The sequence below is a fragment of the Medicago truncatula genome, chromosome 2 (genome assembly GCF_003473485.1).
Source record: "Medicago truncatula cultivar Jemalong A17 chromosome 2, MtrunA17r5.0-ANR, whole genome shotgun sequence".
Taxonomy (NCBI): Eukaryota; Viridiplantae; Streptophyta; class Magnoliopsida; order Fabales; family Fabaceae; genus Medicago; species Medicago truncatula.
In genome coordinates, this window is record NC_053043.1 from 9,359,563 (window position 1) to 9,375,201 (window position 15,639).

The 15,639-nt window shown below is 34.7% G+C and overlaps 3 protein-coding genes and 1 pseudogene across 5 annotated transcripts; all 4 read right to left on the bottom strand.

The window, feature by feature from the left end:
- Nucleotides 1-628: 628 nt before the first annotated feature.
- LOC120575738 (F-box protein CPR1) lies at nucleotides 629-3,066 on the bottom strand. Its single transcript, XM_039830369.1, has 2 exons — nucleotides 1,542-3,066; nucleotides 629-1,096 (listed from the first exon to the last, which is right to left on the bottom strand). Exons 1-2 carry the CDS (start codon nucleotides 2,729-2,731, stop codon nucleotides 1,057-1,059), a joined length of 1,230 nt encoding a protein of 409 aa, XP_039686303.1. The 5' UTR covers nucleotides 2,732-3,066; the 3' UTR covers nucleotides 629-1,056.
- A 513-nt stretch (nucleotides 3,067-3,579) lies between these two features.
- Nucleotides 3,580-8,006, bottom strand: LOC25488037 (F-box protein CPR1). 2 transcript variants are annotated; one of them, XM_039830368.1, is made up of 5 exons: nucleotides 6,505-8,006; nucleotides 5,895-5,991; nucleotides 5,438-5,538; nucleotides 4,167-4,578; nucleotides 3,580-4,000 (listed from the first exon to the last, which is right to left on the bottom strand). In XM_039830368.1, the coding sequence occupies exons 1-2, from the start codon at nucleotides 7,695-7,697 to the stop codon at nucleotides 5,958-5,960; spliced, it is 1,227 nt and encodes a 408-aa protein (XP_039686302.1). In that variant the 5' UTR covers nucleotides 7,698-8,006; the 3' UTR covers nucleotides 3,580-4,000; nucleotides 4,167-4,578; nucleotides 5,438-5,538; nucleotides 5,895-5,957. The 2 variants fall into 2 exon arrangements, with proteins under 2 accessions (XP_039686302.1, XP_039686301.1); XM_039830367.1 differs by lacking the exons at nucleotides 5,438-5,538; nucleotides 5,895-5,991 and having other exon boundaries at nucleotides 6,505-8,005.
- A 2,105-nt stretch (nucleotides 8,007-10,111) lies between these two features.
- On the bottom strand, nucleotides 10,112-11,904 carry LOC112419026 (LRR receptor-like serine/threonine-protein kinase GHR1; annotated as a pseudogene).
- Nucleotides 11,905-11,998: 94 nt separating this feature from the next.
- LOC25488040 (F-box protein CPR1) lies at nucleotides 11,999-15,585 on the bottom strand. Of its 2 annotated transcripts, none has more exons than XM_024775743.2 (2): nucleotides 14,122-15,585; nucleotides 11,999-12,442 (listed from the first exon to the last, which is right to left on the bottom strand). In XM_024775743.2, exons 1-2 carry the CDS (start codon nucleotides 15,303-15,305, stop codon nucleotides 12,403-12,405), a joined length of 1,224 nt encoding a protein of 407 aa, XP_024631511.1. In that variant the 5' UTR covers nucleotides 15,306-15,585; the 3' UTR covers nucleotides 11,999-12,402. The 2 variants fall into 2 exon arrangements, with proteins under 2 accessions (XP_024631511.1, XP_013463145.1); XM_013607691.3 differs by having other exon boundaries at nucleotides 11,999-12,457; nucleotides 14,122-15,584.
- Between the last annotated feature and the right edge of the window lie 54 nt (nucleotides 15,586-15,639).

Sequence of the window (15,639 nt, forward strand, 5' to 3'; positions counted from 1 at the left end):
TATCACTACATACAAATAATTACAATATTATTCAGCACAAAATGGAATTGAAGATACTGCAATCTAAGTAGCAGAAAAACCACAAATCAACATACACATAGCAAAAAATAATAAAAAATAGTAGCAAATTTCCTTGACAAACAAAAACGCTGTTTAACTACGTGATCTTGCCTATAGCAATTTCTGGAACTTCAAGCACAATATTTGGTGCTTAACCTCCCTTATATCTTTTCCTAAGTTGAATATAATGCAGCCTACCACCAATAATATAAAAAAGAGAAACATTGATGACCACCGCAGTCTATGTCCAAGTACTAGTGCTTAACCTCCCTAATTTCTCTTCCTAAGTTGAATATGATGCAGCCTACCACCAGCAATATAAAAAAGTAAAACATCGACAATTGGCAGCCACCATAGTCTATATCCAAGTACAGTGACCGATCCTATCTTCAATTTTCACATGGCAATTGACAGTTTCATTCCATCAACTATAACAACAGTACACACTAACATATAATATCACATGCGTACAAGTACCAACTAAAACAGAGACGGCGACAATATGATGGCAAACACACGCAATAACGTGCAAAGACTTCCACACAGTACACAACATCAAACACAAACAAACACAACGAAAGGAGCAATACTTTTCATACAATAACCAACCTCAATGTGCTTTCATAAGCATGTTTTTAAGAGTTTCAAATTTAGAGATAATTGAAATAGAACATACTTTTCATACAATAACCAACCTCACTGTGCTTCCATATTTTCTCAACGGTGCTAGAATTAAAAGACAAGCAGCAGATCCTTTTAGAAAGGCCAGAGGGAGAGAGGATTCATCATCAAATTCTAAATACCCTAATGTCATATTTTTACAAAAGAGGGATAAGTGTGATCTCAGACATACAATCCAAGAAGAGAGAAAAAATGAGTGCAGCTCCATTCATTATCAATTCAACCATTCCCACAAACCAAGCAGACTAATTCCATCACAAGAAACAAGTTGAGCATCATGTTTCAGCTGCTACACATCACAGGTCCCTCCATCCCTTACAATCTCAATTTAAATCCTCGGGACAAGAAGTCGTCCCTGTTGGAAAAAAAAAATGAATCTCATCTAAGTTAAACAATATCACAAAAGAATAATTGATAAAAAAAACCATGCTTTTGAATGGAACTATGAATAAATTTGTAGTAATATATAGTAGGCCAATTTCTAAATAACAATTTTCTCCACTTTACATACCACAGCAGGGTGGAATAGTCTCAACATTCAAAAATAAGCTGGTCAACTCCTAAACTAACACATATCATGCATTGTTGTCAATTTTTTGTTCTTTTGAAATCCAGCACACACACAATGTCACATAGAGATAAACAAAGGTAGAGAATTTAAAGTAATTAGGGAATCCTTGTCCTATAATAAGAATTCAATTTGACCTTTAGCATAGAGTTTAACTACTTATATCATATGATGGGTCCATTGAACTGACATTAACTTATACATAGCAAAAACTCAAATAATATATAAGTACCTTCTCTTGTTCTTGCTTGTATGATTCTCCTTCTTCCTACAATAATCAACAGGGAAGGAAGGTGGTACAAGACTTTCAACACAAATCATAGCTTCATCCAAATTAGAAATTCCTTCAACATAAATAACTTGTTCACTCATCAAGTCACACCAAAACAGCTTCTTACAATCTATTTCCAATAGAACCTTACTTCCGTCACTAGAATAACCTAAAGGCTTCAAAAAATTCAAAGATAAAGTGAAACATGAATTAACCAAAGTAAAAAGTTTACACCAACTAGATCCATAGTCTTTCATCACCCAAACATCAGTTTTAGTAGTTTGATAATTCAAAATCATACAAAGACACCCTCCCAAAACAGCAACAGCAATTTGAAAACTCTCACACTCACTATTAACCTCTATACTTTCTATTTCAGCAGGAAGAGGAACCACATTGAAAATCTCAAGTGTTAGGTTAAACGCGACAATGAAACAAGGGTGTGACTCTTCACTTTGCTGAGTCATTACCCAGTGAAGAGAATTCTGAACAAAAACCCCCATGGCTTGAACATATTGAAGAGCGTACGGCATACTGGGAATTGTTTTCCACGAGTTTGTTTTCAAGCTAAAGAGACTGACATGTGAATCATAAAAAGAGCAATGACCATCGGCCATCCAAGAAATTCTGAGGAGTTTGTAATCACCTGTTGATGGATCAAAACCGAAGCCGTGAACGCATATACCGCCGCGATTGGGTTTGTCAGATTCAAGAATGTTAGGGATAGCAAGAGGAAGGAAAGGGATAATACGATGTTTACGGGTGTTAGGGTTCCAGATTGTGATTTCGTTGGCGCCGTAAGGATGCATGAAAGCGATTTGACCATTGGAAATGGCGAGAAGGCCGTTACATGAACCGAGAAGAGCCATTATGCTGTTATACGTGACAGGAGCTGTGTTGAAAGGATGGTTGAGTGGAATCATGGATTTCGTTAGGTCAGGGAAATCATCGATTTGGTAGAGTTCGGATTTGTAATGAAGGATTAAGGATCGATTGAGGGAATTATTTTTGAGGTGAAGGTTGATGAAGTTGTGAGAATCTATTAAAGATTTAAGTGATTTTGAAGTTGATCGGAATCGGAGAAGTGATTTTACTGGTAAGTGGGAGAAGATTTCGGCGAGTATTTCCGGCGGAAGACCGTCAGCCGCCATTGGAAGGAAAGAAGCTCCCTTCGAGGGTTTATAGGGTTTTGTTGAAATGTGTTTGTTTTTCCTTGCCTGTTATTTTCTAAGAGAATCTTCAATCAACATAATCTAACTAACTCATTTTAGGTAGCTTATCTCTCATTTAGTGGGTTCCAATGTGCCACATCACATTCATACAACTCGTAATACTTTTGTTCCAATGATACACATTTAAGTAACTGATAAGGTTGATAGCTTAATTAATTCTATATTTGCATGGAACGGTAGCATAAATAAGGTACTCTACAATTTTTCATGGAACTCAGATTGCCACGTACATGTTCTACAAATGGAAACAAAAATTATTATGGAATAGTTATATAGTGTTTGAAATTCAATGATGAATCCCTTGTTGGGGATGCTCTAATTGGATTTAATAAGTTCTAGTATATCAGTTGATTGTACTATTTGGTATAAACACATAGAACATTACAAAATTAAGTGCCTGCTTGGTACTGTTTGGTTGATTGCATCTGTTCAACATTATTACTCACCTATTAGTACTTATAAGCAACATCAGTTCTGAAAGAAAACACCACTATTTGCTTACAAGATATCCTCCATTTGTTTTCAAATTGTGTGACAGTTTTCAGGGATCGTTGAAAATATTAAGTGACATAAAGTTCATTCTATGAAAATTAATATTGGATTCCTCAGCTTTGTTTCTTCCTAATACCCTTTGTACATGAGTACAAGTTTATAACTTATGCATTGGTATACCAGATATGATAATAAGGATCAGAATCGCAGAACTAGCTATCACCACATTTAATATACAAAACAATTTCAAAATAAATGAAATTAGATAAAGAATGCCGATACAATACATGTGATTGATATAATTATAATCTAAGTAGTCACAGAAAGTAGCTTTTACACCATGGCATCGACATTATGATTTTTTTTAATAAGAAAAAGGAACTATTACCAAGTTACGATAAGAATAATCCCTAAACTGAAATTTCATAATCACCATTTACCACCAAACAATCATTATATTTTTATTTTTTTTGAAGAAACTAAATTAGCCCACCCGAATTGGCATCAGAGAGAATCGAACCTGAGACCTGAGGAAGGGTGCACTCCGAATTCTCAAACCAATACCACTAGGCCAACCCAAGTGGGTTCAATCATTATATTTGTTAGCTCAGGTGATTCAATAGAACTAAAATGTAGAAGAATAATTTAGAAATAATGTTTGTATCCGAGGATCCGAGGATGTAATAGACTCTGCATCTGTAACATGCGCAACATGATCATATGGTTAGTAAAAGAGGTTTTCTAATTATAATTTGATAATAATTTCAAAATCAACAAATTGATAATTTCAATTTCATAAGCATGTTGTAAAAGTTTGGAATTTAAAGATAATGGAAATGATAAATTGAGTGAGATGAGATACCAAGTAGAGAATTTAATTGCAGAAGTAGCAAGTAGATAGGTTCAATGCAGAAGTAGCAAGTAGAGAGTTTCAATTACAAATATAATAAAGGGAAATATGGACTATTCCATATTTTCTCAGCAGTACTAGAAGCAAGAGGCAAAAGCAGACGATCCTTTAAGAAAGGTCAGAGGGAGAGAGGATGCATCACCAAACAAGAGGGATAAATGTGATCTCAGACATACAATTCAAAATGAGATGTAAAAATGGGTGCAGCTCCATTCATTATCAATTCAGCCTTTCCCACAAACCAAGGTTTCTAATTCCATCACAAGAAACAACTTGAGTATCCTGTTTCAGCTGCTGCACATCACAGGTCCTTCCTTCCATCCCTTACAATCTCAATTTAAATCCTCGGGACAAGAAGTCGTCCCTGTGGAAGAAAAAAAAATGAATCTCATCAAAGCAAGTTCAACAATATCACAAAATAATAGTTGATAAAAAACCATGCTTTTTAAAAGGAACTAAGCATAAGCTTAGAGTAATAATTTCATGGTAGGCCAATTTCTCAACAAACTTTCTTCTCTTAAAATACCGCAGCAGGGTGGAATAGTCCCAACATTTAGAAATAAGTTGGTAAAAAAAATAATTTAGAAGTGAAAATCTCAAACAATGAATAAAAAAGAAAAAAACTAAATCACACCAAAATTCTTTCTTTCAGCAAATTCTTTAGCTAATTCTTTCAGCAAAATCTTTAGCTAAGTTTGTTTAGAGATTCATACCAAAATATAGACCAAATTCTTCTCTTAGCTACTTACTCTAAATATTCCACACGCACCCTTGCACTCTAGTATACTAGTTTAGCCTCTATTTACTATTTATTTCTAAATAGTATCTACAACACTTAGGTACATATTCATTCACTGAAGCCCTCATTCCTTGTTTCCAAATCACTTAACATTCATTTACATAATTAGATTACAAAGAAACGTCGGCTTCCAAACAGAATTGCATTGGAATATCATTAAAATTTCAAGAAAACATTACTCATTTCAAGCTTCGGGTGCAACCACTTAGTGCGCCAAACGATAATTAAATCCTCCAAACTTAGGTATTTTAACAATCATTTGGAGTAAACTTCCTAACCAAAGCCATGAACAATTATGCGCACAATAGCAAACACCATTACATTAATTTGTGTAAACTATCGTAGATTAGTTTACTTGTTTTGTGCTCCTAAGTTGTGATGGATGTAGGTTAGCTTGTACAGATCATTCTAAGACTTTTATTACCTCTCTTCAACCTTCCCTCAGAGGAAAGCTTAAAAAAAGTATACATCATGCTGATTCAAAAAATTCTGCACCCTTAAAACACACAAAATAAGTATATTTTTTATTGACAAAACTACACAATTAGTCCCTTAACTTTATTTTAGGTAACACTTTCGTCCTTTATCTTTTTTTTGTCACGATTTAGTCCTTTATGTTATAAAATAACAACATAGTTATCCTTTTTTATGAAAAAAATAATCAAAAACTCCAAAAAAAAAATCATCAAACGCATAGGCAAACGTAAATCTTCATCATACAAGTCTAGAAAATCAAATTTCTTTGAAAAAAATCTCATAAAAAATGATAAGATATTGTCATTTTATAACATAAAGGACTAAATCGTGACAAAAAAAAGATAAAGGACGAAAGTGTTACCTAAAATAAAGTTAAGGGACTAATTGTGTAATTTTGCCTTTTTTATTTTGCTTCATTGTTGTACTTTGCCATTTACCAAAATTAAGTTCGACTTTCATTACTCAATTCACTCCATTTGAACAAGCATGCAAACATATTTTCTGCAGAATCCAACAGCAATAATGTAGAACTAGTAGCCAAACACAAAAACAAGGTTCAGTTTCACTTGACTGGACATAAACAAGCTGCAAAATGCTGGCTATCAAATTGTTTGTCAAGGCAAAAGAAAGAACAATAATGAAAGTCATTTTTCCATTAGGGTGAGGCAAGTACATAAAATGACATGATGCAAAGAGAAGAATTTGCTATCACATAGCATACATTGCTGTCAATTCATACCAAATTTCACACTTAGCAAATTCTTTCTTTCATGCATAGCATACATTGCTGTCCATTTTTTGTTTCTTTTGAAATCCAGCATACACACATTGTCACATATACGTAAACAAAGGTAGAGACTTCAAAGTAATTAGAGTATCCTTGTCCGATAATAAAAATTCAATTTGACCTATAGCATAGAGTTTAACTTAATATATCATATGATGGGTCCATTGAATTGACATCAACTAATACATAGCAAAAACTCAAAAAACTAGTATAATCAAAACAAGTACCTTCTCATGCTCTTGCTTGTACGATTCTCCTTCTTCTTAGAATTATCAACAGGGAAGGAAGGTGGGACAAGACTTCCAACACAAAACATAACTCCATGGAAATCAGGAATTCCTTCAACATAACTAACTTGTGCACTCTTCAAATCATACCAAAACAGCTTCTCAGCATCTACCCTCAACAAAACCTTTTTTCCATCACTCGAATAACCTAAAGGCCTCAAAGATTTCAAAGGTAAATCGTAACACGATTTAACCATAGTAAAAAGTTTACACCAACTATCTCTAGAACCATATTCTTTCATCACCCAAACATCAACTTTTGTAGTTTCGTAATAAGTCATGCAAAGACACCCTCCCAAAACATCAACATCAATTTCAAAACTCTCATTACTATTATGAACATCAGGAAGAGGAACCACATTGAAAATTTCAAGTGTTAGGTTAAATGCAACAATTAAAGAAGGATGTAATCCACCAAGTTTCTTTGTCATTATCCAGTGAAGAGAATTCTCAACAAAAACCCCCATGAATTGAGCATAGATAAGAGAGTACGGCATACTGGGAATTATTTTCCACGAGTTTGTTATAGAGCTGAAGAGTCTGACATGTGAATCATAAAAAGAGTTGTGTGGAGAGGCTAACCAAGAGATTCTGAGGAGTTTGTAATCGCCGGTTAAAGGATCAAAACCGAAACCATGAACGCATAAGCAGCAGCGATTGATGTTGTCGGATTCCATAATGTCAGGGATAGGAAGAGGTAGGAAAGGGATCATACGATGCTTACGAGTGCTAGGGTTCCAGATTGTGATTTCGTTGGGGTTGTTAGGATGATTGAAAGCCAGTTGGCCGTGGGAGATGGCGAGGAGGCCGTTACAGGAACCGATAAGAGCCATGGTTCTGGTTCTATTACGTGTGACAGGAGTGATTTTGGTGGTGAAAGGATGGTTGAGTGGAATCATCATGGATTTAGAGAAATCATCATGATCATCGATTTGGAGTTGGTAGAGATCGAATTTGTGTTGAATGATTAAGGATCGACTGAGGGAATTTTTGAGATGAAGGTTGATGAAGTGGTGAGAATCGATTATGGATTTAAGTGATTTAGAAGTTGATCGGAATTGGAGAAGTGATTTTACCGGTAAGCGGGAGAGGATTTCCTCCAACAATTCCGGCGGAGGAACATCACTCGCCATTGGAAGGAAGGTTCGTTCTAGGGTTGTGTGGTTCTTCTGCGTTTAGGTTTTAGTATTTGTTGATTGATTGTCACCATCCACTAATCATTCTGCTACTGCTACCAAGAAATAGAGTGAGCGTTGTTTCCTTCATCAAATGTGTAAGTTGTGTGTGTTAAACATCATGCTTAAGGAAGTTGATGTCAAGTCTTTACTATTATGCGTTGGTTATTTTTATTTTAGTAACTGCTCTTCACTTTTTATTACTCCATTACTTATGGTAGTTATTGGAATTATTTTTTCTTTTATTGAAAATTCTAGCTGTAATTATTGGTAGCACACAACTTCATAAAAAATCACATGAATTTTGTCACGAATAAGTTTAAATGTATATTCACGAATTAAGTTTAAATGTATATTTAGAATCAAGATGAGTTTCACATAAATACCATAATTTTTTTGAAACTTAAGATGTAACTTTTGTTAAAAGCACAACGGCAAGGGGTGATTCTAACAAACTCATTTGCAATCCAAACATGCACTTAATGTTCTCATAATTGCAGCAAACAATTATATAAAATGAACCAAAAATAGAACTGCTAAACCATTCCTCTACCAACTTGTACAATCTTTCATCTCTTGTACTTGCAAACAAATGATCATTTCATGACACATTATCATTTTAAGTCAAAATTAAATGGTCATATTCAACCATGTGCTAGCCATGAATGTGTTTTACACCAAGAAAAAAATGGTTAATACAAACATGTTAAAAAGCCATGCTCTAAACAAATATGGGATGGTACCAATAAGACATCGATTCATATGACATGTCAAAGTTCGAAGTAGTTAGCATGAGCCACCAGGCCTTTAAGAAACCGATCCAATACATCGAATCACTATTCCTAAGACCTCATTCTTTTCCTTCTCTACAACTGGATTTCCCATTTCTAACATCAAAGTTGCATCGAAACATTCGGAGCCTCGACCTTCTGCTACTCGCAATCTAACCAATCTGTAAGATAAAACACCTCCCTCCTCGCCAGTTACCACATCACCAGCACAACTTCTGGTTAAAAGTTTCAAAAGTATCACGCCAAAACCTTAGACATCTGACTTGAAGGAAGGCATTGGCTTCTTTGAAGCAGCTAACTCGTGTGCGCAATAACCTAAGACACCATAAGAGAAAATCTATTCAATAGTAGTACCAGCTTGAGTCATAAGTCGGTCAAGACAATAATCGCAACCAGTGCATTCATATCAGTGGTATCTAACAACACATTTGCAGATTTTAAGGTTTCCATGAGGAACAGCTCGGTCGAAATGGAGATAGTCAGTCCACGTGCTACATCAACTGCTACTTTGAGCTTGTGTGCCCATGTCAATTGTGGACCGTTTCTTCCTGATCAATCTGAGAATTAGAATTTAACAGCAAGTTCAAACTTCAAATATTAACAATAATAACAAACAGATATAATGAATGAGAAGTTCCGAAACATGTACGCAGCATAAGCAAAATTGATTTGCATTTCTATTATTATATGCACATAAGTGCACTACACACCAGAGACACAAATACAATGCACTTTTGCTTGAGAGACAATCTTTCGATCAAAATCTTCTAGAAATCATTGTTGTTAAAATCTCAATCCTAATCCTAAAATCCTAAAATTTTGCAATTTGGTTCTGACTTACCAATCGAAATCCTGAGTAGAATCCTAAAGACCTAAACTACGCAAAATCTTTTAAAAATCGTTTATATTTAAGTGATATTGCGATTTTGCTCTGCCTTATAATTGGCGCATTTGTGATGTGATGTTGGCTTGTAACATCTATATTTTGAGTATTTATATTTAAGATTTGAGACTTTGAGCCGTCTATGTTTAAGCTTTGTCACTAATTTGTTTTACGTTTAAGATTTGAGACTTGGTTGTTTTATATTTGCTTTAAAATTCAAACTTTAAGCAGTTTGTTTATGCACTTTATAGTATATATTTAATACTATTTGAGAACCTTCGATTTTGCGATCTTACTATCACCTTCTGATTCTACACAATCTCATGAGTAGAATCCTTTGATTTTGATTGCGATTTTAGGTGTTGTGATCTTGCTATCACCTTTCGATCTGAAGCAAAATCTCGACAACCTTGCTGGAAACCAAAAAATAAATCAAAGAATCAATTTGGTCTGACTTACTTTTAACTTCTCTTTAAAAGAAGTTATGCCAAACAATATTTTTAAAAAGAAGCCTTGTCTTTCATGTATAAAAATTCGATATAATGAAATTTTCAAAAAAAAAAAATGTTGAGAGGAATTTTGTAATAATCAGAACTTTGATAATGTTATCTATCTTTTTATTTAACTCAGATTCTATCATTCTATCAAAATAATATTTTTATTTAAGCTAAGAAACAAGAATTATTACCAAACAACTCTAGTTTTCTCCACTCTTTCTCTCAACAACAACCATTATCCAAAGTTGTCTTGTAAGAGGTACCGTGACTACTTCTTCCCAAAAATTCGGCTGTTGCCCGTCATAGCTCCTAAAGTGTCAGTGATATTGTATCATCATCAAAATTTAGCTCTCCAATCAACCTATCCGATGACCTCGTATCTAGTCTTGTAAGATACTCAGCAGTCAATGAATCACGAGGACCATGAAAAGTGGTTGTGTTTTGACGGAGAGAATCCAGCTACAACTGCAGTTTTTTCATCATGGCGAAGTATTTCTCATGGTGATCCTTTACGTGAAGCCACGAGATCCTCAACTAATACAACCAAAGGACCCCCACTCTCTGAGGGACGAATCGGTCCAGAGATTCCTGGAAATGTATGAAAACAGCCGGTAAGATTGGCACTGTGATTGTTACTTTAACAGCTGTGGACATAGACTTCCCCTTGGAACTTTTGGTAGGTGAAACGATTGATCCATATGACTATTTGGAAAATGTAACTTAGCATTCCCAGGAAAGAAAGAAGAACTAGGGATCTTTCTAAGAATTTCTGGTACAACTCCAGATATATCATTTCCAGAAGCATTGAAGTCTTTGAGTCCCTTTGGCATGTTATTTGGAAGTGGACTGGTAAAACGATTATTTGATATATCAAGGGATTCTAAAGAGCTCATTTCAGCAATAGTAGTTGGAAGAGAACCAACAAAGTTATTTCCAGCAATGTTGAGCACTCTCAGGCTAGTTAATGATCCAAACTCATCAGGAAAAAAGCTACTAAGTTGGTTGTAAGAAAGATCAAGAACTTGAAGATGAGATTGGTCAAGAGAGACGATAAATCGATGCCACCATTAATCAAATTATTTTTAAGATGGTGCTCTTGTAATGTTGGCACTGTGAAAAATTTGGTTAGAAGAATGCCTTTTAATTGGTTGTAACTGATATTAAGCACTCTATTTTTGGAAGGTCGTTCCTGAAATGATGAATCACAAAAACTGAGGTGTTGCCTCAGGGATGTTCCCTGCCAAACGATTACCAACGGGATTGAGATATTCTATGTTCCTCCATTTCAGCACCCTGGTTAAATTTCCTTCAAATTTTGTAATTCGACGGATCAAGGACGGCGCAACTTCCAGTCAGCAGTGGCAGCCCACCGTGAAGCCATTCGACGAGAAATTCAGAAAGAGAAGTGTTGTCAATGTAATCATACACGATGGCCCTGAAAGAAAATTTTCATCATTAGATTAATAGAAATTGAATCTGAGCACTCGTATAAGTTGGATTATTTATTTCGAGGAAAAGAAAAATTGGATTTAATGAATCTCCTTGAGAGATTTTTGGCACTCGAATCAAGTTCAGTTAAAACCAAAGAATCTCCATTAAGTAAGCCATCAGGAATAAATCCTAAAATATGTTGTTGTTAAGCTTAAGGATTTGGATATCATTAACAAAATCAAATCCAGGTAATTCTCCATTCAAATGGTTATAGCTGAGATCCAACACCTTCAATTACAAAATAAATGAAATTATAAAAAATAAATACTGATACTGGTACAATACATGTAATTGTTATAATCTATGTAGTCACAAAAAGTAGCTTTCGCGCCATGGCATTGACATTTATGCTTTTGTTTAATAACAAAATGAACTACCAGCAATTTACGATTAGAATAATTCCTATACTGAAATTTTGTATCACCACCAAACAATCGTTATATTTGTTAGCTCAGGTGATTCAATAGACCAAAACGTAGAAGAATAATTCAAAAATCATCTTTATACACGAGGATGTAATAAACTCTGCATGTGTAATACGTGCAATATGATCATAAGGTTAATACAAACGGTTTTCTAATTCTAACTTGATGATAATTTCAAAATCAACAAGTAGAGAGTGAGATCTTTGAATTTAATTGCAGAAAGTAGCAAGTAGAGTTTCAATGCAGAAGTAGCAAGTAGAGAGTTTCAATTACAAATATCATAAAGGCAAATATGGACTATTCCATATTTTTCTCAACAGTACTAGAAGTAAAAGATAAAAGCAGATCTTTTTAGAAAGGCCAAAGGGGGATGATTCATCATCAAATTCTTCACACCCCAAACATGAGGGGTAAGTGTGATCTCAGACATAATTCAAAATGAGATAAAAATGAGTGCAGCTCCATTCATTATCCATTCAACCTATCGCACAAACCAAGCAGACTAATTCCATCACAAGAAACAACTTGAGTATCCTGTATCAGCTGCTGCACATCACAGGTCCTTCCTTCTATCCCTTACAACCTCAATTTAAATCCTCGGGACAAGAAGTCGTCCCTGTGGAAAGAAAAACTGAATCTCATCGAAGTAAGTTCAACAATATCACAAAAGAATAGTTGATAAAAACCATGCTTTTGAAACTTAAGAGTAATTTCATAGTAGGCCAATTTCTCAACAACTTTCTTCTCTTTACATACCACGGCAGTGTGGAATAGTCTCAACATTCAGAAATAAGTTGGTAAAAAAAATTATTTAGGAGTGAAAATCTCAAACAATGAATAAAAAGGAAAAAAACCAAATAATACCAAAATTCTTTTTTTCAGCAAATTCTTTAGCCAAGTGTGTTTAGAGATTCATAACAAAATATAGACCAAATTCTTCTTAGGTACATACTCAATATTCGCAAGCACCCTTGCACTCTAGTACAACTAGTTTAGCCTCAATTTACTATTTACTTCTAAATAGTATCTACAACACTTTGGTACATATTCAGTCACTGAAGCCCTCATTCCTTGGTTTCAAATCACTTAACATTCATTTACATAATAAGATTACAAACAGAATTGCAATGGAATATCATAAAAATTTCAAGAAAACATTACTCATTTCAAGCTTCGGGTGCAACCACTTAGTGCACCAAACGATAATTAAATCCTCCAAACATAAGTATTTTAACAAGCATTTAGAGTAAACTTCCTAACCAAAGCCAACAGCAATTCAGAATGCAGCAGCAAACACCATTACATGAATTTGTGTAAAATATAGTAGATTAGTTTATTTGCTTCGTGCTCCTAAGTTGTGACGAATGTAGGTTAGCTTTTATAAATCATTCTTAGACTTTTATTACCTCTCTTCTACCTTCCCTTAGAGGCAAGCTTCAAAAAAGTATACAAAATAAGTATATTTTTTTATTTCGCTTCATTTTTGTGTGTTGTCATTTACCAAAATTGGGTTCGACTTTCATAACTCAATTCACTCCATTTGAACAAGCATGCGAACATATTTTCTGAAGAATCCAACAGCAAGAATGTAGACTAGTAGCCAAACACAAAGAAACAAGGTTCAATTTCACATGACTGGACATAAACAAACTGCCATTTGCTGGCTACTAAATCATTTGTTAAGGCAACTTCTCCATGGAAATTAGTATATAGAACAGTTAGGTGTGTTTAAAGTCTCGCCAAAAACAAATATATAAATATAATTCAAAGCATAAAGGTATACAAACATCCAAATATGCATATAATGGCAATGTCAATGAGGTAATTTAAAATCATCTAGAAAAAGATACGTTCAAGATAAACAAAGAGAAGAACACACTTATCAAAAGAAAGAACAATAATGAAAGTGATTTTTTCATTAGGGTGAGGCAAGTACATAAAATGACATGATGCAAAGAGAATAATTTTCTATCACATAGCATACATTGCTGTCAATTCATACCAGAATCCACACTTAGCAAATTCTTACTTTCATGCATAGCTTACATTGTTGTCAATTTTTTGTTTCTTTTAGCATACACACATTGTCACAAATACGTAAACAAATCCACCATACATACATTGTCACAAATACGTAAACAAAGGTAGAGACTTCAAAGTAATTAGAGAACTATTAAGAATTCAATTTGACCTTTAGCATAGAGTTTAACTTCATATATCATATGACGGGTCCATTGAATTGACATCAACTTATACATAGCAAAAACTCAAAAAACTCATAATCAAAAGAAGTACCTTCTCTTGCTCTTGCTTGTACGATTCTCCTTCTTCCTAGAATTATCAACAGGGAAGGAAGGTGGTACAAGACTTCCAACAGAAAACATAACATCATGGAAATCAGGAATTCCTTCAACATAACTAACTTGTGCACTCCTAAAATCATACAAAAACAGCTTCTCAAAATCCACCCTCAACAAAACCTTTTTTCCATCACTCAAATAACCTAAAGGCCTCAAAGATTTCAAAGGTAAATGGAAACACGATTTAACCATAGTAAAAAGTTTACACCAACTATCTCTATATCCATATTGTTTCATCACCCAAACATCAATTTCAGTAGTTTCATAATTCAAAGTCATGCAAAGACACCCTCCCAAAACATCAACATCAATTTCAAAACTCTTATTACTATTATCAACATCAGGAAGAGGAACCACATTGAAAATTTCAAGTGTTAGGTTAAACGCAACAATTAAAGAAGGATGTAATCCACCAAGTTTCTTAGTCATTATCCAGTGAAGAGAATTCTCAACCAAAACCCCCGTGTTTTGAGCATAGACAAGAGCGTAGGGCATAGCAGGAATTATTTTCCAAGAGTTTGTTTTAGAGTTGAAGAGTCTGACATGTGGAACAAAAGAGGATCTTTCATTTGGATCGGCTATCCAAGCGATTCTGAGGAGTTTGTAATCACCGGATAAAGGATCAAAACCGAAACCGTGAACGCATAAGGAGAAGCGATGGATGTTGTCAGATTCAAGAATGTTAGGGATAGCAAGAGGTAGGAAAGGGATAATACGATGTTTACGGGTGTTAGGGTTCCAGATTGTGATTTCGTTGGGGCCGTTAGGGTCCCTAAAAGCGATTTGGCCATAGGAGATAGCAATGAGGCCGTTGCATGAACCGATAAGACCCATGTTGCTGTTACGCGTGACAGGAGCAATGTTGGTGCTGAAAGGATGGTTGAGTGGAATCATGGATTTGGTTAGATTAGGAAGATCGAGTTGGTAGAGATCGGTATTGAGCTGAAGGATGAGGTTGAAATTGAGGGAATTATTTTTGAGGTGAAGGTTAGTGAAGTTGTGGGAATCGATTATGGATTTAAGTGATTTTGAAGTTGAACGGAATCGGAGAAGTGATTTTACCGGTAAGCGGGAGAGGATTTCCGTTAACAATTCCGGCAGAAGAACATCACCCGCCATTGGAAGGAAGGAAGGTTCGTTCTAGGGTTGTGTGGAACTGCTACGTTTTGGTTGATTTAGGGTTTTAGTTTTTGTTGAAGTAAGTTTTCTAGCGTGCTTCACTTCTAGTACCCACTTATTGCAAAAATCTCATCAACATCGGTTTAAGCCCTCATAATACGCACGGTTGATTGTCACCACCATCCACTAATCATCTGCTACCAAGAGAGTGGGTATTGTAAGTTGGGTAACTTGTTTTATTTATTTATTGACAAATTATTTAATAGGTTTAATTACACTTTTGGTCCTATCATTTTGATCTAACTCACGAAAATGGTTATATCTTTTTATTGAC